General features: G+C 38.0%; 1 protein-coding gene across 1 annotated transcript; it reads left to right on the top strand.

Annotated features, from left to right (window-relative positions):
* Window positions 1-4,040: 4,040 nt before the first annotated feature.
* On the top strand, window positions 4,041-26,402 carry LOC126184387 (chromatin accessibility complex protein 1). The gene is made up of 3 exons (XM_049926774.1): window positions 4,041-4,207; window positions 24,233-24,353; window positions 24,433-26,402. Exons 1-3 carry the CDS (start codon window positions 4,058-4,060, stop codon window positions 24,570-24,572), a joined length of 411 nt encoding a protein of 136 aa, XP_049782731.1. The 5' UTR covers window positions 4,041-4,057; the 3' UTR covers window positions 24,573-26,402.
* The last annotated feature ends 76 nt before the right edge of the window (window positions 26,403-26,478 follow it).

Below are 26,478 nucleotides of genomic sequence, written 5' to 3'. Positions count from 1 at the left end.
TGTTCTGGTACAAAGTAGACTTACGAAATATCTTCATTCATGTAATATTATCTTCATTTTTTCTTGATATTTTTCTTTTGTACTTCCAGAATGCCACTGAAATTTATCAATGCATGACATATAACATAATTCAAGTAATTATTCATTTAAAATTTGTTATACTGAATCTTAAAACATGCATAATTATTTAGTTAGTGAGTTATTTATACACAAATGTAGATTGCTTTTTTTAAAAAAACTGTAGCTAAATATTGATGAACATGACGATTTTGTATCATTTTATACTGAATAAACATCGCTAACTCAGAATCATGCAGTTTACATACTTTCACTTCAAACTTGTTGTTCAGTGCTATTGATGCCATTGACCCATCCACGACTAGGTTGTTAGTTGATTTAAGGCCAGTTCACACTGTCTGTAGTAGCACTGTCGCTTCACAGCACCATCATGTCAAGGTGTATTCACATCATCCATCATGTTATGGCACATCAAGCCAATTCAAATCATGTGATGTCTACTCACATTGCTGTCCTCATTTTTTCTTTTCGTGGGAATTGCGATCTCTGCAAGACGATTTTCACACACACATTGTGTTACCTTATATGTAGGGTGTGTTGGGTGCTTGAGTCCACATTTGTACGAAATTGACATTTATTGTACTGAAATGATCTGCAGCCTGCAGGGACAGTTTGTATATTAGAGAAGAGAGATATAAGTGCAAAACAACACAAAGAGAGTGCATGGGTGCGAAAAACTGTCTGTGCGTGGTACACAAGGGGAATTTCACACATTATACAAAACACTTGAGGAACAGGAATCCATATTTTATATTTTGGAAAGTGGAAGCATTAGTTTCTTCATTTGTTGCATCAAGCTATATCCAGAATTACTTGAAGGAACACAATGTTGCGAGATACCATCACATCTCGTGAAAATTTGGTTTAAGGTTAACTTTACTTGCTAGTTAAATACAAATTTTTTGTAAATTTGTCGTTTCTCCCTCGAAATCTTTCCCTTCAAGATGCATAGGTTCTCTTTAGATGTTGTGTTTGGCTTGTAGTAGTTCAAGTGCCATATCTTTCCTTGTGTTAGATATTGAATCCACATAAATATTGACTACTGATACTTGCTTAACAATAAATAGACCTTACACAAATACATTTTTAAACAAACAACTTGCAGTGTCCGAAAGTTTCAGCGCATTTCCGTACATGACACTAAAAATGCCACACAACACACCAATAAATTCCATCTACTAAATCAATCTGATTCTACCCACAGTACTTTTTTTAGTTCAAGTTGCAGCTATGTTGTAATCCATTTCATAATAAAATATTAAATATGATAGTAGTATCTATAAAAATCCACTTTATAATTGTAGTATAGGGCAAGTAATTTAGCAAGTTCATGTCATATAGTTCAGACTGCTGTCCCACTGCTTCAATTAATCTGTCGTCATTTATTATAAATTTTAACAAAAGAAATAGCAAACGAAACAATTTGTAGCAAATAACAAACAGTAAGGAGCTGATATCAACCAAGAAAACAACGATGGAACGAAATATGGAGGTATACACATGGTCATGTATTGGAAGGTAAGGGGCTTGTGGGTCATGTGATCAGCAACGAATGTCAGCTGTCAAAACTTTCCTCCAGAGTAGGGATACGGTAAACTGCGATTTTCCGATATCAGTGATTTGTGTGAATGCTACTTTTTTATAACTGCGGTTCTTAACTGGGATTTTTCAACTTTTATCCCTCCGATATTTCAGCGACTTCTGCGATTTTTCTACTCCTGCGATTTACGCAATTTCTGCAACTTATGCGATTTCTGTGACTTCTGCGATTTCTGCACTTAACGCGATTTCTGCGATTTATAACCGTAGATGGTACACTGTCCTTAGGCGCAAGTAAGAAATGAACTGTGTCAATCCAACCGAGACATATGTTCTCCCTGTATAGGCGATTATTTATGAGGGCCTAGTGTAACGTCTCAGTAACCTGAAATGGTGTTATTAATATTTCCAACGATCTTTCCTCAGTTGTTACATGATATACAAAAGATATGCCTACCCATAGACAAAATTCCGTTCCAACAAAACAGTCAGTATTAAGTAGGCTTTACTTATGTTCTCCATCTGGCTTTAGTTTTATATTAATGGAATAAGTGTGAAAATATTGATAGTGTAATGTTGAGAATCATAACACAAATACCACACAGTAGCATAGGAGTTCACGTTTAGAATACAGATTCTAACCGCATTGTTACGTTCACAAGTATCTGAACCACATTGTCAGTCACTCGACATAGCAATAATTCAAAATATAAGTGACAGCAGAACTGCAAAAGTTGTCACACCGTCTTTACACTGTCTTTGTGAGAAGTAAGATTAGTTTCTAACTTTGTGACTGAATATAGGAGCATCATTTATACAAAGTGTGAAACCTCCCCCCCTACCCACTCCACTGCTTTTATTACCAGAAGTACTAGCAGTTGTATAATGTGAATTATATTACTAATAATTAGTAGGAATATAAAAGTTTAATAACCTGACATGTTTCACATCATTACGAAGTGTCGTATTCGTGATCTATGGAACAAGTACTAATCTAATCTTTCCAGATGCAGTTTTCATTTGGATTATTGACTGTTCTATGTACTCATCCACATCTAGAAGAGATAAGACTGAAGATTCAAAATCGACCCTTGAAGAATTCGCAGTGCAAAAGAGCCATAATTGATAGCACAAGTGTGCAAACTGAGTATTGGTACTGTGTGTCATTGAAGTCATTATGTGATTTGAAAGGGATGAAAATTAATGTTAACTACACTGAGTCAATTATGAAAATTCTGTTTTAATCTTTCATCCCATACCCCAAAATTTTTGGCATGAATTTAGTGATAAAGACTCGTTAGAGTGTGATACTGATCTGTCCACACTTCTCACCTTGAATGTTGGTTGTGATGACAGACTAACCTGTAGTGTAGCCCAAGGTCTAGGTTAGTTGGAAGGTTACATGCTTTAAGATTGATGATGTGCAGGTGAAAATAATGGAAAGCAGTGTTATTACAGTTACAAGTTGACATTGGGAATAGTACTAATGCAGTATTTTAAAATACACACAAAAGTATAAGTGCGTACTATACCATTGGAAAAAATATCAGTCTTTTGAGTACAGTTGTTAAACATTTGGTAAAAATTACATAGTATACACCAGATTGCATTTTTAGTAGTTTATGTACGATATATGTGTGTAATATACGTCAAAATACTCATCGGAGTCTTACCCATTACCTGTTTTTGAAATTTTCTTCAAGTTTTAGATAAATATGTCACGAAAATTCCAAGCTACCCTATAGGTCTGTCTATTAGCGTAATCTATATCAGGCCTACACATTCCTCGCCTGCACCAATTCTCAGATGGTACACGGCGTTGAATGTTAACTGCGCTTTTTAGTTGCTACTTCCGACTTCTACTTGCCACTTGTCACTTAAATCTCAGCTAGACAAGAGGTTCATAGGAAGAAGTACGAAATTCGGCCAACAGATGACAAACGGATTTAAAAGTTAAAGGCTACTTGCGACTCCTAGTTGTGACTGAAATCGCAGCTAGATTCTGTAAAGTTGTTATTGCGATATCTGTGAAATCTCAATCACTGTGATTTATAACAGATACGCGATTTCTTGCTCACCACTACTTCAAAGAAACCTGGACGGTGACCTGACGGGACAGCCACTGTAAAAGCCCCCATTTGAAACGCATTGCAGAATGTTTTGATGTAACGTGACGAAATGCGTCGTGACGTGACAGCTAGTGTTAATTGGCCTTTACATGCAAGCACGTGACACACACCCACAAAGAATAGTCGATTTTGGTCAGAACGCCGCTCGTGTGAAATGGACTTTAACCGGCTTCCGATTGTGATGGTGGGCAGATACAGTTACAAGTTTTCAATGTCTGTGAAAACGCGTAGCTACGTGCTTGAAATGGAAGATGTTTGAGATGTTACATCAATACAATCTTTGCTTAACAATGTAAAGTCTTTGTGAGTTAATGAGTTTGAAGATGGCGGCAAATAAATCTCCTGTTCAAAAACAGAAGGAATTGAGTTTACCTATTTCACGTATCAAAACTATTATGAAAAGTTCTCCAGATGTCGAAAATATTAGCCAGGATTCTCTGCACCTAGTGGCGAAAGCAACGGTTTGTATTTCGGCAATTATGTTTGACACATATAGTTGTGTAAATAGGTTAGGGGCGGTGAATTTTTGGATAATGTATAAAGGTTGAATTTACTAATTTATCAGAGTACGTTTTGGTTAGTGCATTAGGCCCACAGTATATATATTTACATTCGTGGTGAAGTTACTGGTCGTTTCGTGAGATGCATGTGATCTGTATATGGCGTGTAAAATCATACATAGTAATTCCTTAATCAGTTTTGAATATCACTGAATGCGGTTTAGGAGAGAAGGCGATGATTTCACAAAAGTTTACATCATTATGTTTGCACAGATTTACAGTTAATTGATTCTATCCTGTCATTTCACATCAGAACTAACAAAATTCTATTGAATGAATGAACATTTGACTTGAATCCACACTAAACGTTTTAAGTTACTGCTAAACTAGCCTTTTCCACTTTTAAATTAAATGAAATCATGGTAGTGAGCACTTTAGGAGGGTGTCCAGTGCAATGTAACATTCAGAATATGAAGTAATGTTTTGTGTGAAGGATTTTACCAATTTAGGGAATAAAGTTTTTGTAGTACAGATCTCTTGAACATCCATTGTCATTACAAGTTCTATAGCTCTCAAATTACAGCTTCTCTTCCTTGTTATACAAATTGTGCCCAGTGTCCTAACATTGGCATACATTACAGATCAGGCGTTACCATAGCTGAAGGGGAGGGGAGTGGTTCCCTAGGCCATTGTTGTTGTTTTTTTAATTTGCATAAATTATATTATGTGGACAATGTTTATTTGGGATAAAGGTGTGTATTAACTAAACTACATGGTTGCAAGACTGTTATCAGTAATAGAGATGTAGAGGGAATATTACACAAAGTAGTAACACAGAAATCACTGAAGTGTGTCCTCCACTGTACTGTGCCCACAGTTTGTCAAGGAGGTAGAAGACATATACAGAGTTACAGAATATTAAAAGTCAGCCAATGCACTGACAAGACAATGATGGGGGATGTTTGCGCAAAGTAGACTAGATCAAAATCAGAAAGTTTGTTGTATGGAGGAGTTTGGGTAAATTTGCTAAGAGAAATTACAAATTTATTTCAAAAGAAATCAAATAGAAAAGTGATGTAAGGACCATATGGAACTAAAAATAAAAATGAATGTTTTTAGTAAACTTGACAGAAATTTTATGTGATGTAACTTGTAGGAAAATGGATAGAAAACTAGAAAGAAATAGACTTATCTAAAAATATGCAAGCTGATAGGCCTAGTGCATTAAGTAGGATTCCATGTGACTCGCATGTGTTTAATAAGTGTTTTGTTTGTAGTCATGTTACATGGAGGCCCCACAGTTGTTTTGTAATGGTGGTAGTCGTCGTGAGTATACAGATTTCTTAGGTTTACGAATATCACTGAGGCATACTTGTCTACGTATATGTAAGCTACTGTCAAGTGTAAGCAGCTTTATTGTGTGAAGTTCTGAATGTCCCTCATGCAAACGCCTTTTTAAACAACTATTTTATTTCATAATTTGTAAGACATTGAAAGCTCTCCACGCAAAACAGGTTTTATTAAGTCTGTGACATAGTTCCACTGTGGACCTTCCTAATTAGTCTTGGATGATGTGCATTCCTGTTAGTTTTTCGAACTGATTACCACTCAACCTGAGATACAGCTTGGGTTTGGATTCATTTTTACAAACAGAATGTAGTTTGTTCTAATTACATTATCCTCCCAATGTCACTGAAAAATGAAAATGTGGACTGGAGAATTTCACATGTTCTTATGTATAGAGACTCTTTTGCCACACAGTGTTACAGTAGTATTGCTTGCAAATATCTTGTTATTGGTTGCAATGTCTGAGATTTGTATGCCAATTATGTAAATAGGGTTAATAGATGACCAGGTGTATTGCCTAGTAATTCTGTTTTGATGTCTAACACATGTGTATTAGATACCCATTCAACTTTATGATCAGAATGTGTTGATCTTAGTTCCAAACATGTGTTCCAATCTGTCCATATGATTTGAACCACATTTTTCCCCCTATTCCTTGTGCTTCCAGTTTGTCTAAAAGAAATTCATGGCTACAGATTTAGAAACATTTAAATTAAATTGGCTTCTGTCACACTTTTGTGATTTTCTCCAGGTTTCAGGTTGGTATCAGAGTATGTCATTGTTGCTGCACTTGTGCTTGTTCCAAGGCCATACCAGTTAATGTGCAGTACCATCTCCATCTACTAACATACTCCACAAGCCACCAGATGATGCATGGCAGAGGGCACCTTGGACTAATTATTTCCTTCCCTGTTCCTCTTGCAAATAGAATGAGGGAAAAACAACTGTGTATATGCCTCTATAAGAGCCCTCGTGGTCCTTATATGTAATGTGTGTTGGTGACAGTAGAATCATTCCGCATTCGGCTGCAAATTCTGGTTCTCTATACTGTCACATTTGTTTCACAAAAGGAATGTAGTCTTCTTTCCAGGAATTACAATTTGAGTTTGCCTGTTATACTTGGGTATTCATTGAACTTAACAGTAACAAATCTAGCAGCATGCTTCTGAATTGCTTCAGTTTCTTCCTTTAATCCAAATTGGCGGGGATCCCAAACACTTGAGCAGTTCTCAAGAATGGATCACACTAGTGTTCTGTTTGTGGTTTCCTGTGAAATAAACCATTTGCCTTTCCCTATTACTTACATGCTCGTTCTTTCATCTCTCTTTGCAAAGGTATGCTTGGGAACTTAATTGTTGTGACTGTGTCAAGTAGTGCCCCACTAATTTATTCGAACATTTCTTCCATGGGGCAACCCTGACGGATCCTTGTCACTGGTGAACACTCACCATCCAGTTCATTGTATTGGATTCTGTAACTTTTGGCATCTTAGAATCACTTGCATATCTTGGAACCTATTCCAAATGCTTGGACTTTGTTAAATGAAGTTTGTTGTCATTTGTGGCTTGCTGCTTTATTAATCTTTCAAATGCTTGGGAGACTGCAGGCAGGAGTAATATAGGGCAATAGGTTTCAGTCTTTGAAGAAACATTTCTTCACTAAGCATAAATAGGCAGTGTATGCCAGTGGCTTTGCAATATATTTGTCATTGGTACGTTGTCTATATCTGCTGTCATTTTGCATTTTAGCTATGCTAAATCAATGTGCTGAACAACGTTTAAAAAGTTTGGTTTTCCCCAGTGTTTTTCAAAAACTTCTGTTGTAGGCTGGTTTGATGCTGTCGTCTACCTGTTCCTCCCGTGAGTGTCTCCTTTTCATTTCTACATCCATCATATTTTGTGGTGTTGTTGTTGTTGTTGTGGTCTTCAATCCTGAGACTGGTTTGATGCAGCTCTCCATGCTACTCTATCCTGTGCAAGCTTCTTCATCTCCCAGTACCTACTGCAGCCTACATCCTTCTGAATTTGCTTAGTGTATTCATCTCTTGGTCTCCCTCTACGATTTTTATCCTCCACGCTGCCCTCCAGTACTAAATTGGTGATCCCTTGATGCCTCAGAATGTCCTACCAACCGATCCCTTCTTCTAGTCAAGTTGTGCCTCAAACTCCTCTTCTCCCCAATCCTATTCAATACCTCCTCATTAGTTGTGTGATCTACCCATCTAATCTTCAGCATTCTTCTGTAGCACCACATTTCGAAAGCTTCTTGTCCAAACTATTTATCGTCCATGTTTCACTTCCATACATGGCTACACTCCATACAAATACTTTCAGAAACGACTTCCTGACACTTAAATCTATACGTGATGTTAACAAATTTCTCTTCTTCAGAAACGCTTTCCTTGCCATTGCCAGTCTACATTTTATATCCTCTCATCAGTTATTTTGCTCCCCAAATATCAAAACTCCTTTACTACTTTAAGTGTCTCATTTCCTAATCTAGTTCGCTCAGCATCACCCGACTTAATTTGACTACATTCCATTATCCTTGTTTTGCTTTTGTTGATGTTCATCTTATATCCTCCCTTCAAGACACTGTCCATTCTGTTCAACTGCTCTTCCAAGTCCTTTGCTGTCTCTGACAGAATTACAATGTCATCGGCAATCCTTAAAGTTTTTATTTCTTCTCCATGGATTTTAATACCTACTCCGAATTTTTCTTTTGTTTCCTTTACTGCTTGCTCAATATACAGATTGAATAACAACCCTGTCTCACTCCCTTCCCAACCACTGCTTCCCTTTCATGCCCGTTGACTCTTATAACTGCCTTCTGGTTTCTGTACAAATTGTAAATAGCCTTTTGCTCCCTTTATTTTACCCCTGCCACCTTCAGAATTTGAAAGAGTATTCCAGTCAACATTGTCAAAAGTTTTCTCTAAATCTACAAATGCTAGAAACGTAGGTTTGCCTTTCCTTAATCTATTTTCTAAGATAAGTCGTAGGGTCAGTATTGCTTCACGTGTTCCAACATTTCTACGGAATCCTAACTGATCTTCCCTGAGGTCGGATTCTACCAGTTTTTCCATTCGTCTGTAAAGAATTAGTGTTAGTATGTTAGTATTTTGCAGCTGTGGCTTATTAAACATATAGTTCAGTAATTTTCACATCTGTCAACACCTGCTTTCTTTGGGATTGGAATTATTATATTGTTCTTGGAGTCTGAGGGTATTTCGCCTGTCTCATACAGTTTGCTCACCAGGTGGTAGAGTTTTGTCAGGACTGGCTCTCCCAAGGCTGTCAGTAGTTCTAATGGAATGTTGTCTACTCCTGGGGACTTGTTTCGACTTAGGTCTTTCAGTACTCTATCAAACTCTTCGCGCAGTATCGTATCTCCCATTTCATCTTCTACATCCTCTTCCATTTCCATAATATTGTCCTCAAGTACATCGCCCTTGTATAGACCCTCTATATACTCCTTCCACCTTTCTGCTTTCCCTTCTTTGCTTAGAACTGGCTTTCCATCTGAGCTCTTGATATTCATACAAGTGGTTCTCTTTTCTCCAAAGGTCTCTTTCATTTTCCTGTAGGCAGTATCTATCTTACACCTAGTGAGGTATGCCTCTACATCCTTACATTTGTCCTATAGCCATCCCTGCTTAGCCATTTTGCACTTCCTGTCTATCTCATTTTTGAGACGTTTGTATTCCTTTTTGCCTCTCTGCTGATCGGTGACATTAATACCAGGATGTATACACTCTGGGACAACCAGGAAATCCAAGAAAAACCAGGGATTTTTTTTTTTTTTTTTATCCAGGAGAAAACTGGGAAATATCTGGGAATTTTCATCGTTTCAGTCTTGAGTTAAATTTTTGTAATTTTGACTGCTAAGAACTGATAGTCTAGCAAAGAGTTATACTGTATCACATTACTACAGAATAATACTGTAGCAATAAAATGTAAAAGACAGAATAAGACCAAAGTAAAAGTTACATTGCAAAGGAAATGCACCATTTACAGTAATAAAACACAGTGCAACCACAAGTGCTTGCCTAAAGCAAAATGTGTCAAAGACTTTAGGTTGAAGACTTCAAAATACTTCAGAATAGCAAACTACTTCCAATAAGCATGACATCATAACTGTTTAAGTAAGTTTGTTTTGAGCAGGTGCCAGCGGGCTCCTGCGCATGCGCAGTTGAGTTGCATATGAGCAGTACCTTCCACTTCTGGCTACTTCAAGTGAGGCTGCAGCAGTAGCAAGAAGTAGTCATGCTATCGAGAAAAATTTTTCTGGCGTGCCTTCGCTGCCAGTGAACGTGACCCCAGAGACACTTATCTGTTGTGGAACAGCTGTTTCTTTATTTCAACTTGTAGTAATTGGTGAACAGCATATTGAAGATGCCTAGCATCAGTCTCACGACAATTAGAAACTGTTTTATGTGGTTTTTCCCATTTTATGTTGTACGACCTTGCCATCGTGAAGCTAGCCAACAGTGTCACAACTGTTAACTGCCAAACAGGTGCAGTCATGCGCCATTGAACAGTACAGATGGTGTAATGTACGACTCAAAATGCAGTATTGCAATTCACCTGTCATTTGGAACCAACCCCATTTACATTAAGATGCGTGTAACACCATGTGTTGCTAAATTTTTCATAAATTTTTTTTTCTGGTCCATGTTGTTTCCCTCTGGATATATATATATATATATATACCTAAAAACAAAGATGATGTGACTTACCAAATGAAAGTGCTGGCAGGTCGACAGACACACAAACGAACACAAACATACACACAAAATTCAAGCTTTCGCAAAACTGTTGCCTCATCAGGAAAGAGGGAAGGAGAGGGAAAGACGAAAGGATGTGGGTTTTAAGGGAGAGGGTAAGGGGTCATTCCAGTCCCGGGAGCGGAAAGACTTACCTTAGGGGGAAAAAAGGACGGCTATACACTAGCGCACACACACACATATCCATCCACACACTTGGTATATGTGTGGATGGATATGTGTGTGTGTGCTAGTGTATACCCGTCCTTTTTTCCCCCTAAGGTAAGTCTTTCCGCTCCCGGGACTGGAATGACCCCTTACCCTCTCCCTTAAAACCCACATCCTTTCGTCTTTCCCTCTCCTTCCCTCTTTCCTGTTGAGGCAACAGTTTGTTGCGAAAGCTTGAATTTTGTGTGTATGTTTGTGTTCGTTTGTGTGTCTGTCGACCTGCCAGCACCTTCATTTGGTAAGTCACATCATCTTTGTTTTTATATATATATATATTCCATCAGTCTTCTGACTGGTTTGATGCGGCCCTCCGCAAATTCCTCTCCTGTGCCAATATTTTTATCTCAGAGCAGCACTTTCAACCTACGTCCTCAGTTGTTGGCTGGTTGTATCCCAATCTCTGTCTTCCTGTACAGCTTTTACCCCCTACAACAACTCCCTTTAGTACCACAGAAGTTATTCCCTGATGTCTTAACACATGATCTGTCAAATGTCCCTTCTTGTCAATGCTTTCCATATATTCCTTTCCTTACTGATTCTATGGAGGATTTCCTCATTATTTACCTTGTCAGCCCACCTAATTTTCAACATTCTCCTGTGGCACCATATGTCAAGTGCTATTCTTTTCTGTTCTGTTTTACCCACAGTCCATGTCTGATTGCCACACAATGCAGTGCTCCAAACATACATTCTCAAAAATTTCTTCCTCACATTAAGATCTGCATTTGATACTGGTAGACTTCTCTTGACGAGGAATGCATTTTTGCCAGTGCTTGTCTACTTTTTATGTCCTCCTTGCTCTGTCTGTTGTAGGTTATTTTTCTTTCTAGTTAGCAGAAATCCTTAACTTTGTCTACTTCAGTCGTCAATCCTGATGTTAAGTTTGTCACTGTTATCATTTCTGCTACTTCTCATTACTTTTGTCTTTCTTCGGTTTATTCACAGTCCATATTCTGTACTCATTAAACTGTTCATTTCATTCAAGAGGTGATGTAATTTTTCTTCACTTTCACCGAGGACAGCATGTCATCAGTGAATCTGGCCATTGATAATCTTTCACCTTGAATTTGAACCTTTCTTTTATTTCCACCATCATGTCTTTGATGCATAGATTGAACAGCAGGAATGGAAGCCTGCATCACTGTCTTGCACCCTTTTTGAACCATGCATTTTGTTCTTGGTCTTAAAGTCTTATTGGTCCCTCTTGGTGCATGTACATATTGTATACTACCTGTCTTTCCCTATATTCTCCCATAACCTTTCTTCTACTACTCCTGCTACGTCTCCATTCCAGTCCCCCATGACTATTAGATTTTCATCTCCCTTTATGTACTGCATTACCCTCTCAATATCCTCATATTCTCTCTCTCTCTCTCTCTCTCTCTCTCTCTCTCTCTCTCTCTCTCTCTCTCTCTCTCTCTCTCTCCATTGTCTGTGTGCGACATCGGGCCTGTATACCTGAACCATCATTGTCGATGTTGGCTTGCTGTCGATTCTGATGAGAAGAACCCTATCACTAAACTGTTTACATAAACTCACTCTCTGTCCTACCTTCCTATTCATAACGAATCTTACTCCCATTATATGATATTTTTGCTGCTGCTGCTGCTGCTGTTGCTGTTGTTGTTACGCTATACTCATCTGATCAGAAATTGTTTTTTCCTTTCATTTCACTTCACTGACTCCCACTATACCTAGATTGAGCATTAGCATTTTCCTTCCCAGATTTTCTAGCTTTCCTACCATATTCAAACTTCTGACATTCCATGCCTCTACTCATACAACATTATCATTTTGTTGGTTATTAAATCTTTTCGTCATGGTCACATTCCCCTTGGCACTCCCATCTTGGAGATCCGAATTGGGGACTAGCCTGGAATCTTTTGCCAATGTAGAGATTATCATGACACTTTTTCACTTACAGGCCACGTATCCTGTGCTGATTCGTCTGCCTTCTAGGGGTAGTGTCCCACCCCAAGGGCTAGAGTGTGCCCTGATCCTCTGTCCACTCCTTTGCCTTCTGTGACAAGTTGTTGGCAGAACAAGAATGACCGCCAGAAGTCTTCAGCCACCATTGCTGATGATGATTTTTTATTCAAAATTTAAGCACTGGTGGGGCTCAAACCTGGGACCAAGAATGTTTTGATCACTAATCAAAGACACTACCCCTACTACACCACAGGTGCAATAGTACGCTGTTCAAGTTTGATGTCATTCTGAGCAAGGGTTCTCTTTTTGCAGCCTTCTAAAACTGGAACTTCAATTTTGGACATCCCATATAGGGACCTCATTTCTGATCTCTAATTGCCACCAGCAACTCCATCATAATCATATGTTTGTCACATAAATGTGTCAGCGTCATAATAACCGATTATCTGTTGAGTGTTGTGATCACTGTGCTGTGCTGTCATCGTCCTGCCCCTAGATCTCTGTAGGCACTACTGCCAAGTACAGTATTACATCACCTTGATCCCACAGTTATTGCTGAATGTTTCACGGCAGACTTTCCCCAAGTGTCCACAGGTGGTAACTATCATCCTAATATCCTGACGCGGAAATGCCTGTTGGAGCAAAACTCCTTATCCATCCATACACAAGGCTTCAAATCGTACGCTATTCCATGTAGTGAATAGGAGTTCTGCAGTGCTTTAGCAATGTGTCAACACACACCTTTGGACCTGATAAAATCGATAATCAAATGTTTAAACATCTTAGCAATGACGGCATAAAACACATTTCGAGTTTCTCTGTTGTATTTGGCTGGAAGGGGAGTTTCCCCTCCCAATGATGGGAGAGAATTATTCCTATCCTGAAACTGAGAAAAGCCACTCAACTTTTGACTAGTTATCAGGCAGTCTGCCTAGTCAAAGTTGAGTGACTTTTCTCAGCCACCATTGCTGATGATGATTTTATTCAAAATTTAAGCACTGGTGGGGCTCAAACCTGGGACCAAGAGATGATGTGACTTTACCAAATGAAAGTGCTGGCAGGTCGACAGACACACAAGCGAACACAAACATACACACAAAATTCTAGCTTTCGCAACAGACTGTTGCCTCATCAGGAAAGAGGGAAGGAGAGGGAAAGACGAAAGGATGTGGGTTTTAAGGGAGAGGGTAAGGAGTCATTCCAGTCCCGGGAGCGGAAAGACTTGCCTTAGGGGGAAAAACGGACGGGTATACACTCGCGCGCACACACACACACACACATATCCATCCACCATGGATGTGTGTGTGTATCCATCCACCATCTTTGTTTATTTTTTTTTTGCAATTTCAAAGTGGCTTTCGTGGACCCCGGCCCATCACAGACAACAGAATCCTCTGGAATCATCAGTGTGCAGTACTTTCATGCATCACCAACACCTGTTCCCTGTGTTCCTTGATGTACAGAAGGCATACTATACCATCTTGCACCATCACATCCTGTCTACACAGCATGGGTATTTCTCCAGAATTTCCTATCCTTCTGATGATTCTCGGCCCAAATAGGTTCAGCCCTCAGTAACCAATACGTACGGGAAACTGTAGTCCCTTAGGGTTCAGTTCTGAGTGTAATCCTTTTTGCAATTGCAATCGATGGTATCACAGTGGATCCCACTGTCTAACCTCACAGTATGTACATGACCTTTGACTGAATTGCAGCTCTTCAATGAGAACAGCTGAGTGCCAACATCAAGGGGCTATAAAAAAGTACATAAATTGGCCCTGAATCATGGATATCAATTTTCTTCTGTGGAAACCCATGTTGTGCATTTTTGTCAACTCTGCATTCGCATCCAGTTCTTTACCCCAGTAACATTTACTTGAAGTCATGGAAAATATAAAATTTTAGGCCCTTTATTTGACAGTAAGTTAACATGATTACTACATTTATGCCAGCTCAAGGCAAATTACATGAGGAAGGTTAATCCCTCAGATTTGCTCCTCCACACAGTTCTCCCGCAGCTTTATGGCGTGTTGATTTTATCCTGACTTGACTACAGATGTGTTGCCTTTGAGTTGGCACCAACATCAGTGCTGAGCTTGTTAGACCTGCTCACCACAGCGGTGTGCGGTTGACTTCTTCTGTACGAGCCCAGCAGACAGTCTCCTGGAGGGAGCTGGTGTCCTATCATTGAGGATCAGGACCAACAACTCATGACAAACTATGCACCATCTGTTGTTACTCATCTGCATCACAACCAGTTCTTCAGACTGTTTACAAACCGCCCAAAAATGGGTAAGCAGCTGGCCTACAATTGGAAGCTCTTTGCAAGAACCTCCAATTGCCCTTCCTCTCTGTATTCATTGAGTTTCCTCTTGGAGCCCCCCCCTTCCCTCCCAACACCCTGGCAGCCCACCCCCAACTCCCCATGGTAAAATGGTAAGTACCCAGTCCTATGGTTCAGATGAACCTCTTTTATGGCTGTAAGAAAAATGCTGATCCCACCAATCTCAGGCTCCTGTTCTGTTCGGTTCTCCATGATGACTCAAATGCAACATGGGTCTACACAGATGGGTCATAAGTCAGTGAAGGGGGCAGTTTTGGTTATGCACACGCAAAGAGGTGCAAGAAGTATTCTCTACCAAATTCATACAGTATATGTACTGCAGAGTTAATCAACATAACATGGGCTCTGCAGTTCATTAAAACTCTTGCCACAAAGGACCTCTTCATTTGTAGTGAACCATGAGCTGTTTACAAGGCATATCTGAGTGCAGCTCCAAAAACCTTTTGTTTGCTAACATCTAAGACCTATTAGTTGACCTCCGCATCTCTGTGACAACAGTAACATTCATCTGCACACTGAGCCAAATTAGAATTCTGGGAAATGCATACAGTGACAAATCAGCTAAAGAGACAACCACAGGAGATAAATTTGAACTCAAGAGTATCAGGCACAGACATAAGATTGCAACTAAGACATCTAATTTTGAAAACCTGGGATACATAATAACAGGTTACCAAGACCCTCAACGAGCTTAGAATAATAAAAAGGACTTTAAAAGCATACCATACGTCTTTCCAGGCTTCTCAGGAAGATGCTGTTGTACTGTGCCAACTGCGTATCAGCCACACCAGACTTATCCATGACCTCCTTTTGTGTCAGGACAACTACCATCAGTGCAACTGTGGTAGTCATCTCATGATCACCTGTATTCTTGCAAAATATGCCCTGCTAGCTGATTAAGAGATAAGCAATCGACCTGTTTACCTCACTGCATTCGATACATGTGGACACTGGCTTAGCGGCTACCAAAGTCATACAAAATTTAATGCACTTCCACGTTTGGTGTCAGTGGGGGTTGGGGGAGGGAGTACCATTTGGCATATGATGCTGGCAGGTGGCTTCAGGCTCGCTCTGCACTGCCATGCATTTTTAAATTTTTGTATGTGTGTTTTATTTACCTAACAGTTGAAGCTAATTAGCTATCTAGTCCATACGGTCAGCATTTTCTCCACACATTTTAATTGTACTGGCTATGATGACCCTCTTTGGTGTATCCTTCAGTGACCAGCTACAATTTCAGGTGTCTGGGTTTTATCTCCCTTTCAACAGTCTGGCTACAACTACTGTCAAAACATTTTCAACTACAATGATGTGGTCATAGCCCTAGAGCTGATAATTCTCCTTTTCATATCTTTTTATGCCATTTCCATATGAATTGTGGAACTTATATCCAAGTAGTTACATTTCTTTAAACCCATAATCATTATCATTTGCAGCAGCAGCATAAGCATATTTTCAGTCTATTACCACTTAGATACAAAGTGTGAGTGAGTGCCCAAAATATACATGTTCATATATCTTAAAAAGGCTTATCAGGGCTTATTGGTAGTCACCACCTCTTATCTCCTTGTGGACATATCTCTTTGCAGCTCTCACAACCTTATTATGTGAATTGGTGTATAGTGCAGAATAAAATCTAAATCATCAGGCAAAGCAAAGGCTATGTGTTTATCTTTAGGATGTGCGTACCTTGTAAGAAGCCACGGTACTTCATTTAGTATGGTAATGTGTACTTAGTCATGTTATTTCTCCTGCAACTTTGACTATGGTAACTCTTTCACTATTCTTTTTCCTGTAACTTCAGCCATGGCTGTTCCATTTTTGCAGCTTGACATGTCTTCTTTATGGTACGTAGCAATCTACAAACTTCCAGCATGCTGGAGTAGCTTGGGTTAGCAACTTCTGTTAATCAGTAGAACAAAAAACCAGTCCAAGTTGCAAATTTTTACTTCTTAATCATTCGATGACTAGTTTTGGGCTGACCAACTTTCAGATCATCATAACATGGTCGAAAATGGCATTTCCGAAGATGTTAAAAAGTGTGCAGTCAAGATTTGCAGTGCATACAGATAACTTTACCAACAACACCAAGAGAATCCATTGTCACGAAGATCACGTGGCTGCCTCTTTTATGCCTGTCCACTACGTCTGTTGCGTGACATACCAGTACAAAGCTAAGTCAGTTGGGCACTCCTGGCATGCAGAAATGGATGCTCTTGGAACACTATCAGTTCTGTGGAGTTGGTGTCTCTAAAACTAATCAATGTGTTTTCTCAGTGGCTCCAACTTCCTCAAAAAACTTTTTCTGTGCCTGGCTTTCATTAGTAATATGCTCTATTTTAAGTTAATTCTACAAACTTAAGTTACTACATATTAATCATTACATTTTCATACTAATTCTTAAAAATATTAGTTTATCCTTAATATTGTAATGCCTAAAGGCTGGTACCTGGACATTGTAAGAATCAAAACCACCTGCTGTTGTCTCAGTTTTTGCACCTTAATTAAACCCAGCATTCATTGTTTCCATAAATTGTGTCCTGCACTTACACATCTTCCCCAACCAAATAGCTGTCACATGTGGACATTCACGGCGACTGCATAGCCGCCTCCTCCTCCTCCTCCTCCTCCTCCTCCTCCTCCTCCAGTGTATGAGCCTCATCCTCCTCCTCCAATAATATATCCCAGACCATAGTTTCATCGACAACATACACAGTGCACCTGTCTGTTTTCTCCTTAACAAATAGACAATGTCCTATACGGCAATTTACAATGAGAGGCTGTGCATGCATCCACAAGGGGTGACCTCTGACAGTTGTTGAACTTCTAGCTGCATCTGCCAACTTCTTTGGTGTGCCTTATAACATGCACCCACGCATCTTGGCTGTGTATCTGTGTGGGTCACCACATCTGCACGACAGGTGTGTTGTGGGAATAGTACCGGCCTGCTTTGTTGAACTATATTGGAGGTGCTACACATGCCAATGAGCATAGCTGCGGACAAGATGAGATAGGTAGAGGAGGGAACAGGCACAGCAAGGGGGAGTAGAATATGGTCAGAGGGAAAGGAAAGAAAGATATGGCAGAGAGGGGGTGGAGGAAATGCACAAAGGGAGAGGGAGGGGGGGACGTGAAAGGATAAGGTGGGCAGGCATAGGTGTGTTCGGTGTATGTATTAAACACACAAGTGGGCAAAGCCATCGGGGAAAGGCAAGTTAATAATAAATCTAAGGATAGATTTACTTTTGACACAGTGCATTTGATTGCTGATTTCAAGTTTCAACTGAGAGAGATGAGGATTAGCGCACGTGCTCACGTTCGAGGGGATAAATCCCCATCTGGCCATCAGTATTTGGGTTCTTTGTTATTTTCTTAATTTGATTAAAGTAAGTGCTGGAATAGGCCCTCAAAAAGTCTACAACGATAGCCTTTCTTCTTCCAGCAAGTGTTACCACTCACTTTTGTGCTAGATAAAGTTATTGTTGTATATTGTGCTAGATAAAGCTGTTGTTGTGTATGTCATTTGTTAGTGTTAAGATACTGTTGAGGCATTGTTAGTATGAGATGACATACAGCATCAGTTTCATCAACCATTGCACCAGTCAGCCAAAGGTCACGCATTAACTTGTCAAATTGTAAAAATGCTCACTAAAGGTGTATTTTGTCGGTCTGAACTTCAATTACTTCTATGGGAGCAGCTGCTGCAATTGATCAGCAGTGCCTTTCAGTTTAGACGTGGGACACAAGTGTTTGCATATCTGAAACATACCGCTGCAGTCTTATGCATTTCTGTCTACATTTTTACAAAAATTTTTGATGGCAATTTTTATTGCATTTTCTGAGATTTTTGTGTAGTCTGTCTGTTTCTTGTCTGTCTCTCTTTCCAGAAATTTCACCTTTATAATGTGTTCATATACAGTAAGATGCAACAAATTTAATTCATCCAGCATACTTTCCATTTGAAATTTTCAGTTTCTGAAATTCCTTCTATATAAAAGTGGAACTCAGTATTTGTTTTCACTCTCTTCTAACATCTTGTCATTGTTCCAGGCTGAAGAAGCAGAAGAAATCGTTCAAGTAGTTAGTCGTATAAACTTCCAGCTGTTAATTTTTCCTTGAGCTGACATGATGAGAGATCACTTTGGTAGTAGAATGTGGTTGCATGTAGCAAATACACATGTCATGAAAACTTAATCCTAATGAATTTATGCATGCTTGAATGTAACAGATAGACGTATTAAACACTCAGAGATACACGTAGGTACAGTTCAAAAACAGATTTTCCACTAGTGTAATAGGTGATATTTGTTGTCTAAAAAACCATCTCAGCACTGTAATCCATGTCCATTGAAGCAAGTTTTGATCTGATCAGCTGGTGTTGGGGTGGGTGTAAGTTTCACTGCTTCTGTAGTATTTTTGTCGTTCATTTCGGCCTTCACCAAATATGTCTCAATTCCTCAATGAGGTGTACAATGCTTACTTTTCTATCTAAATTTAATGGAACTGTGGCACATTTAAGCAATTGTTGTGGTCCAGTTACTATTGCTTTCATTTATTCCTTTTTTTATTTATATTGTGGAAAATTATTTATGTTCAGTTTATGTGATCTCCCTTCTCAGAAGTAAATCATCACGAACTCAGTTCTTACCATGCTGAAACACTTTCTTCTTGTGTCTTTACACTTCATGGATACCTTCTTATTTCTGATGATAGATTTCTTCGCTGTGGGAACATATCTACTCCTGAAGTTTATAAAGATTCATTGCGTGCCCAATATTACAATACTTGCAACATATTGTGACTCAAAGATAATCTGTAAAACCCAAAGCAATGAAGTCTGCATATGGTATTTTTTATGTTGACCAAAAAGAGTTATACATGCTCTTGAGGAGACAGAGACTTCATTTACGTGATGCACTATTATTCCATCCATTTCAGCCGTCACCAGATAATAGCTGTATACCCGAAATTGGCCGATAGTGGATTCATAAGCACTGTTTACGGTAATAGAGGGAAGATTGTCATGGTTTTATAGATTTAATACAATTATGGAAATAATGCAAATCAAAGTTAGTAAATAGTTTATAATTCTGTTTCCCAGACATCTTTTGCATTTGAACCATTGTAAACTTGCTTCATTTCAAAATTAATTTGCTGGCTGCAAATTCTTTGATGTCATCTGTGTTTTCATTTCATTTTAATTCAGCAGTTACTTCAGCAAAAGAAGTTTGAAGTTTTCTACCTTCAGTTTCTCATTTTCAGATCCAAGACTTCCAATTTTGGATTGCAAGGTGTAGAATATGGCTTTATACCTTCCGCCAGTCTCTTATTCTCGTGTTTAATTTTAATTTTTCTCATTTATCTAACCCATCCCTCGCAGTTCGTAAAAATCACACATCATGACTGTCTGCTTTAGTTTTTAGGTATTGCTTAGATGCAGCCTTCTATGTTCAGTGATTTCATCTTGCACAAAGTTTGCAATATGTATGTAAAAAAAAATCACTTTATTCTCCATTTTTTCATTTAGATTTTGGGTTCACTTCAGTTCAGCTGTGCATATTGAGGTGGTTTCTCCACTTACTTGCAACTACTGCTTCACACCGCATGGTACACATTTATTTGTTTCTCAATGGTTCCTCCTGTGAGGTCAGCCGTACTCATCCACCTTTGTTTTCGCTTACCCACTGAACCGCAATAGTTATATTTGATGGCCACATCCAGTGTCTTCATTGATTGTCACAGTACTGTTGCTGTAATCCACTTGCTTACATAGTATTGCCTTGTGCCATAATAATTGGCTAAAACTGATGGCAAAATGCTATTAGCTGACAACACTATGATTTGCCTAGGCTGGCAGAAATGACAGCTGGGAGCTCCTGATGCACTGCAGAAGTCTGCATGTTTCCTGCTGCTGGTGTAACTGATGACAAGCGGTTCTACATGGTTAACCTCTCAACATATTGAGATTTTACAAATTATGTTAATAAAAGTTGTATTTTTTGTTAATGAAACAGTCCTCTGATGAAGGACATTGCATACAGAGATATAAATACAAATTTTACAGCTCAAAATATAAGTTAAAAATTATTAAGGATAATTTTTAATAAAATCTCAAGTATACTTGTGCAATGGACTTGGACTAAAATATCCTGAAAGTTAATCATATTTTAGTTTCTGTCTATATATGGGGTCGAACTGTGCATTGCGCAATTGTTTCATACGAATGGGTATCTTGGAGAAGGTGGGTGGAACACAGTAAATGCATTTGTCTCGTACCACTGGCGAGCACATGTAAGTTGCCTGACGAACTGTCATCACTTTCATTTTTTTATTATTTTTATTTATTTAGGAGCATTGTATTCTTCACTTTCTGAATCATTACATTGAGTGTCAAACTCAGGATCATTACAGCCAACCATCTTTGGAAGCACTGTGTGTGTGTGTGTGTAAAAAATGTGTGTGTGTGTAAAAAAAAAATATATATATATATATGACAGAGGCTGAAAGCACACACTTTGTTGTCAAGTTAACAAAGTTGTGTACAGTGAAGATGATATATAGTGGCAACTACTGCAACCAAAATATGAGAGCCAGGCTACAAATGCAGGACAGAGTGACCTTCAGTGATGGAACACACACCTGTCAGCATTGCTTTCAAAGGTCTGTTCTTCAGTTGTGCACTACTTGAGGTTTTTAAGTTTCAATCAAAATAATAAAAATGAGAACTTGGGACTTCATGTTGAAGAGCTAATGTACAGGAACTTGAATGGGATTGATGGAGGAGAGTGTAGCCTCTCCATGCACATAATGTACAAATTAACTTCAAAAATTTAATTATTCACACTGCATAACATAATTATGTACTGATTTAATAAGACTGCAGTAAATTATTAACATTTTTGACACCTGTTAATGCCCATACGAAACTGCAAATATTCGCTTTTATTGGAGCTGATCAGGTATTGCATCATGTTACTGTCAGTAATAGCTACCATCTTGGCACGGACAATATTACTGATTACTGACTGTGGCCAAAGAACTGATCTCAAGCATACTAACATGGATTCTCTACCTTGATTGAGACTCTCACTATGGAAAGAATATAGTGGACTCGGTACCACTGTAGCCAGCTTTCAATTGCAAAGCGCAAATTGCTGCAGGCAAATATAGTAGTGGTCTGTAGAGTTGTGGCAACATTGAGGTGTTGCCATTGAGACACATACAAAATCTCATTACATGATTGGCTGAGATAGATGCATGAAGCAGCTGTGCTAAGTCCACTGCAACTGTCAGGGATATTCTTCCACTGACTTTCCTATATCTTGTTGGGTGATATGTGTGTGTGAAGCCTTGTGCTAATGGTTCTACACTAATGCAGCTGACTTCTGTCACTTTGGATGTACATACCAGTCCACATCACACTACCAAATCCCAGTAGCTATTCATACTTTGCATTTCGTAAGCTTCCAAAATCTGTGGTGAGGTGACATACTTTATTGTATTCAAAGTTTATGGTTGTTAATGACAAATATGCCTTAAACAGCAGTTTAAGATAGACTTGGTAGACTCATAATTCAGAGCCATTTACTTACACTTACCATCTCTGCAGTTAATTTACATGCATTACATATTAGGACAATCCTGTTTTTGCAAAGAGGCTTCAGACTTATCTGACATGGACTTTAACTTTTTTAATCTGCTATACGTGAATAATATATAATTAATATTTTTTGTTGACAAATTCTTATTATTTGCATTGCCTTTATTGTCATCATCATTTCCTTTTCTGCTCATTATACCTTGTTGTCTTTTCATATCTGCCAAAAAGTTTATACAGTGCAATGGTCTGACCCATGACCACGTGACAGTGACTTCTTGTAAATCCATTGGAATACAATGTAAATGAAAACACATCTTGTAGTGTGCTGATTTACAATATCTGAAGTTGTGATTGAGATAATTAACCTCTTCTGAAAATAAAGTATTTCTTATGAATATAATAGAGGGAAACATTCCAGGTGGGAAAAATATATCTAAAAACAAAAATGATGTAACTTACCAAACAAAAGCGTTGGTATATTGACACACACACACACACACACACACACACACACACACACACATACACACATCTGTGGGTTGCTTCATCAGGAAAGAGGGAAGGAGAGGGAAAGACAAAAGGATGTGGGTTTTAAGGGAGAGGGTAAGGAGTCATTCCAATCCTGGGAGCGGAAAGACTTACCTTAGGGTGGAAAAAAGGACAGGTATACACTCGCGCGCGGACACACTCGCACACGCACACACACACACACACACACATATATATATATATATATATATATATATATATATATATATATATATATACACAAGCAGATATTTGTACAGGCAAAGTGTTGGGGCAGAGATGTCAGTCGAGGCGGAAGTACAGAGGCAAAGGTAAGTCCTTCCGCTCCCGGTGTTGGAATGACTCCTTACGCTCTCCCTTAAAATCCACATCCTTTCGTCTTTCCCTCTCCTTCCCTCTATCCTGATGAAGCAACCATGGGTTGCGAAAGCTTGAATTTTGTGTTTGTGTTTGTTTGTGTGTCTATCAACATACCAACGATTTCGTTTGGTAAGTTACATCATCTTTGTTTTTAGATATAAAGTATTTCTTATATTAAACTTCCTGGCAGATTAAAACTGTGTGCCGGACCAAGGCTCAAACTCGGGACCTTTGCCTTTCGCGGGCAAGTGCTCTATTTCTTATATTGATTGTCCTGACGGTTGTACATTTATGTTGATAATTTGAAATAATCATGGTATTCTGGAACTGTTAATGACTAGTTCATAAGCTGGTTCAGGAAATGGTTATATAATATTTCTTTTTAACATTTTTACAGGCTCTTGGCAAGACTTTTGTCAGGTGACCATTTATTTTTATTCAAGATAAAGCTACCACTTTGTTTAAATCTTCCACTTTCTTTTGCAGTTAATTTGCGTAGATATGAGAGAATGGTATTCATGCAAAAGCCAGTTTGATCACTTCACGTCGCTTGAATATTTTCTTTCTGAGCTTTATTGCTATTCAGTGGAAGGAAAACTGTCATATTATGGTCCACGAGTAAACATAATTAATTCTCTGCATTTAGTAATTAATTAGTTACAATTTTATGAGCTCAGAAGGAAATTATCTATTTGTCAATGGAATACATCAGTTACCATATTTTGGATTAAAAAGTAATTAAAATAGATTATTATGGGCTTTTGTTACTGATAAGTTGGTGTTAATGATATTATGGAGTATGTATTACACTGTGTTAGTCAGTTGCTATGTTCAGTTTTGAAATGTCACTGTGATAATTCTTGCATTTTACTCCTCCATTTCCAGGAATTGTTTATTCAATATGTCACACAAAAAGCATTTGAGGAAGGTGGCTGTACAAAAGATTTGCAATACAGTCACATAGCGGAAATTGTGGAAAAGAATGATAATTTGCTTTTCCTGAAAGGTAAATATTGTTCTGGTAAGGGCAAAGCATATCATTGATAAATTGGTAATTTGTAATATATTATTTTCTCCTTTTCCAGAAATTGTACCAAAGAAAATAACGTACAGGGAATACAAGGAACTACTCAAGAAAAAGAAACAGAACTTCAACTCTGATGATGAATTTGAGAATGTGGAAGAAAGTGAGAGCTCGCAAAACAGAACAGCAGTTTTTAGTTGAATTGAAAACTTAAGTATGCATTTGCATGAGTGAAAACTGTGATCATTATGAAAAAAGACATTGTATATTACGCATCTAAAAAGTGTGTGATAAATACAGTGCAGTACAAGGAAGGAAGTGTCAGTAAGAGAAGCAATTTGTTAAGCAAGAGACTTAACTTGTTTACTTGTGGACTGAAAGAAGAAGAAAAAAAAATTTTTTTTTTTAGTGGTGTGAAACATTCATATACCTACATTTTCAGGTGCTTGGAAGAGAATGCTTGTAGTTGGAAAGATGTGTAGACTAGAAAGAGAAATAAATATATAAACAGTAGGACAAAAGTTCAGAAAAAATCAAGAGAGATTATTACAGTAATGATAGGCATTGTAGTACAGTGCAGGCAATATAATTTTTCTTGCAGCAACTTCCAGCAACAGTAATGTAATTTAAAAATGTGTGACACAGAGCTGTATTAATATATTTTTATTTTCAGTAAGGACATTGGTGATATACCATCTTTTCGGTGTGAAAAAAAGGCTAATTTGACTTAACATGAAATCTCATATTAACTGTAAATTCTTAATAACTGTGCATCTTAGCAAGGCAGTAAATGCTACAACACAGAATAAGCAATGACCCAATAGATAGCAAGCGTATGGGTCTTTGCTTATAAGACAAGAGATTCAGCAATGGACAATTTAAATCAGTCTACTGTATTTGGGGTACAATATAGTGATATGCTGTGACTAGATAATGAAGAAATTCATTCTGTTACTTTTAAAGGACTTGACCTTAATCAGGTTGAGATGTTCATGGTAACATTGATTGTATTAAGATGATGGTGAGGTAAGTATAGATCAGTTGTTACATATGGAGGGATTAGCAAAGTCAGAAATTTTTTATGTAATTAGTGTGAATGAGTGGTGAAACATTCCAGACAGTGAAGTGTGTGTCACTTTTGCTGGAGTGATATTTTGGTACAGGTGTTGAGGAAAATTGCTTGTTAAAACAAGCAGACTTGAAATATGAAGAAATAAAACTTCATTACTTGTGCGTGAAAGAAAATTCATGTGGTTTGTCTTCATTTTTTTAACTTTTTGACCATTAGGTCAGAACTGAAGATTTGTTCTATTGTTTTGACAATTTTGACTTCTTATTGTTGATAATGTGACCCTTTCCTTTTAACTATTCCTCTGTGGATTTTAAACTTGTGCCTTGCCTTTTCCACACTTGCACTTGATAATCATTAATTTCTTTAAATGGTCACATTTCTTGTTAAAGGTTTTGTAGTTAAAATGGATATTTTTGTGTGTATTATGTATTTTGTGGCATGTAAATTATTATTTTTTTCCCTTATCTGAAAGGCACTGTACCTCAGATTCATTGTTATAAGTTTATTAATGCTTGAAACAAGAATAAATATCTCTCTATTGTTCTTTGGCTCTCTTCTGTTAACATTTCTGTCATATCTATAATTGATCAAAACATTTTTGCAGTGTAATGTTTTTATTGGTGATAGGCTGAGTCAGTTTCCATAGAAGTGCTACATTTCAAAGGAGGAAAATATATTATATATGCCTGTGGAAATAAGTATCTGTTATAGTTAAATCATGGTTAACTCTTTGTGATAAGACTTAAGAGCTTCTACAAATGAGAATATTTTTTGTTTATTATACTTGTCTTTAACCGCCTTCATAAATTGTGCAGTATTAAAATTTGACCAGTTAGTTAATTTGTGTTGTGTGAAAATGAGAGACAGTGTCAAAATGCTAATCTAATCATAAAAATAATAAATCAAAATATGTCTAATAAAAACACATCTGCACTAGTGACTTGCCTTTTGCATCTTTTGTTTCACATCATTGCTCATATTTTACTTCGTGTAGATATAAAATATTCATACATTTTTTAATGTGTTTTTTGTTAT

Source organism: Schistocerca cancellata, chromosome 1 (genome assembly GCF_023864275.1).
Source record: "Schistocerca cancellata isolate TAMUIC-IGC-003103 chromosome 1, iqSchCanc2.1, whole genome shotgun sequence".
NCBI classification, from domain to species: Eukaryota; Metazoa; Arthropoda; class Insecta; order Orthoptera; family Acrididae; genus Schistocerca; species Schistocerca cancellata.
This window is presented reverse-complemented; position numbering and strand designations above follow the sequence as displayed.

Excerpts from the sequence above, each read along its gene's own strand:
- LOC126184387 (XM_049926774.1), top strand. The coding sequence starts at position 4,058 with ATGAGTTTGAAGATGGCGGCAAATAAATCTCCTGTTCAAAAACAGAAG. Across the intron at positions 4,208-24,232 it reads ACCTAGTGGCGAAAGCAACG|GAATTGTTTATTCAATATGT; the intron begins GTTTGTATTTCG and ends CTCCATTTCCAG. Across the intron at positions 24,354-24,432 it reads TAATTTGCTTTTCCTGAAAG|AAATTGTACCAAAGAAAATA; the intron begins GTAAATATTGTT and ends CTCCTTTTCCAG.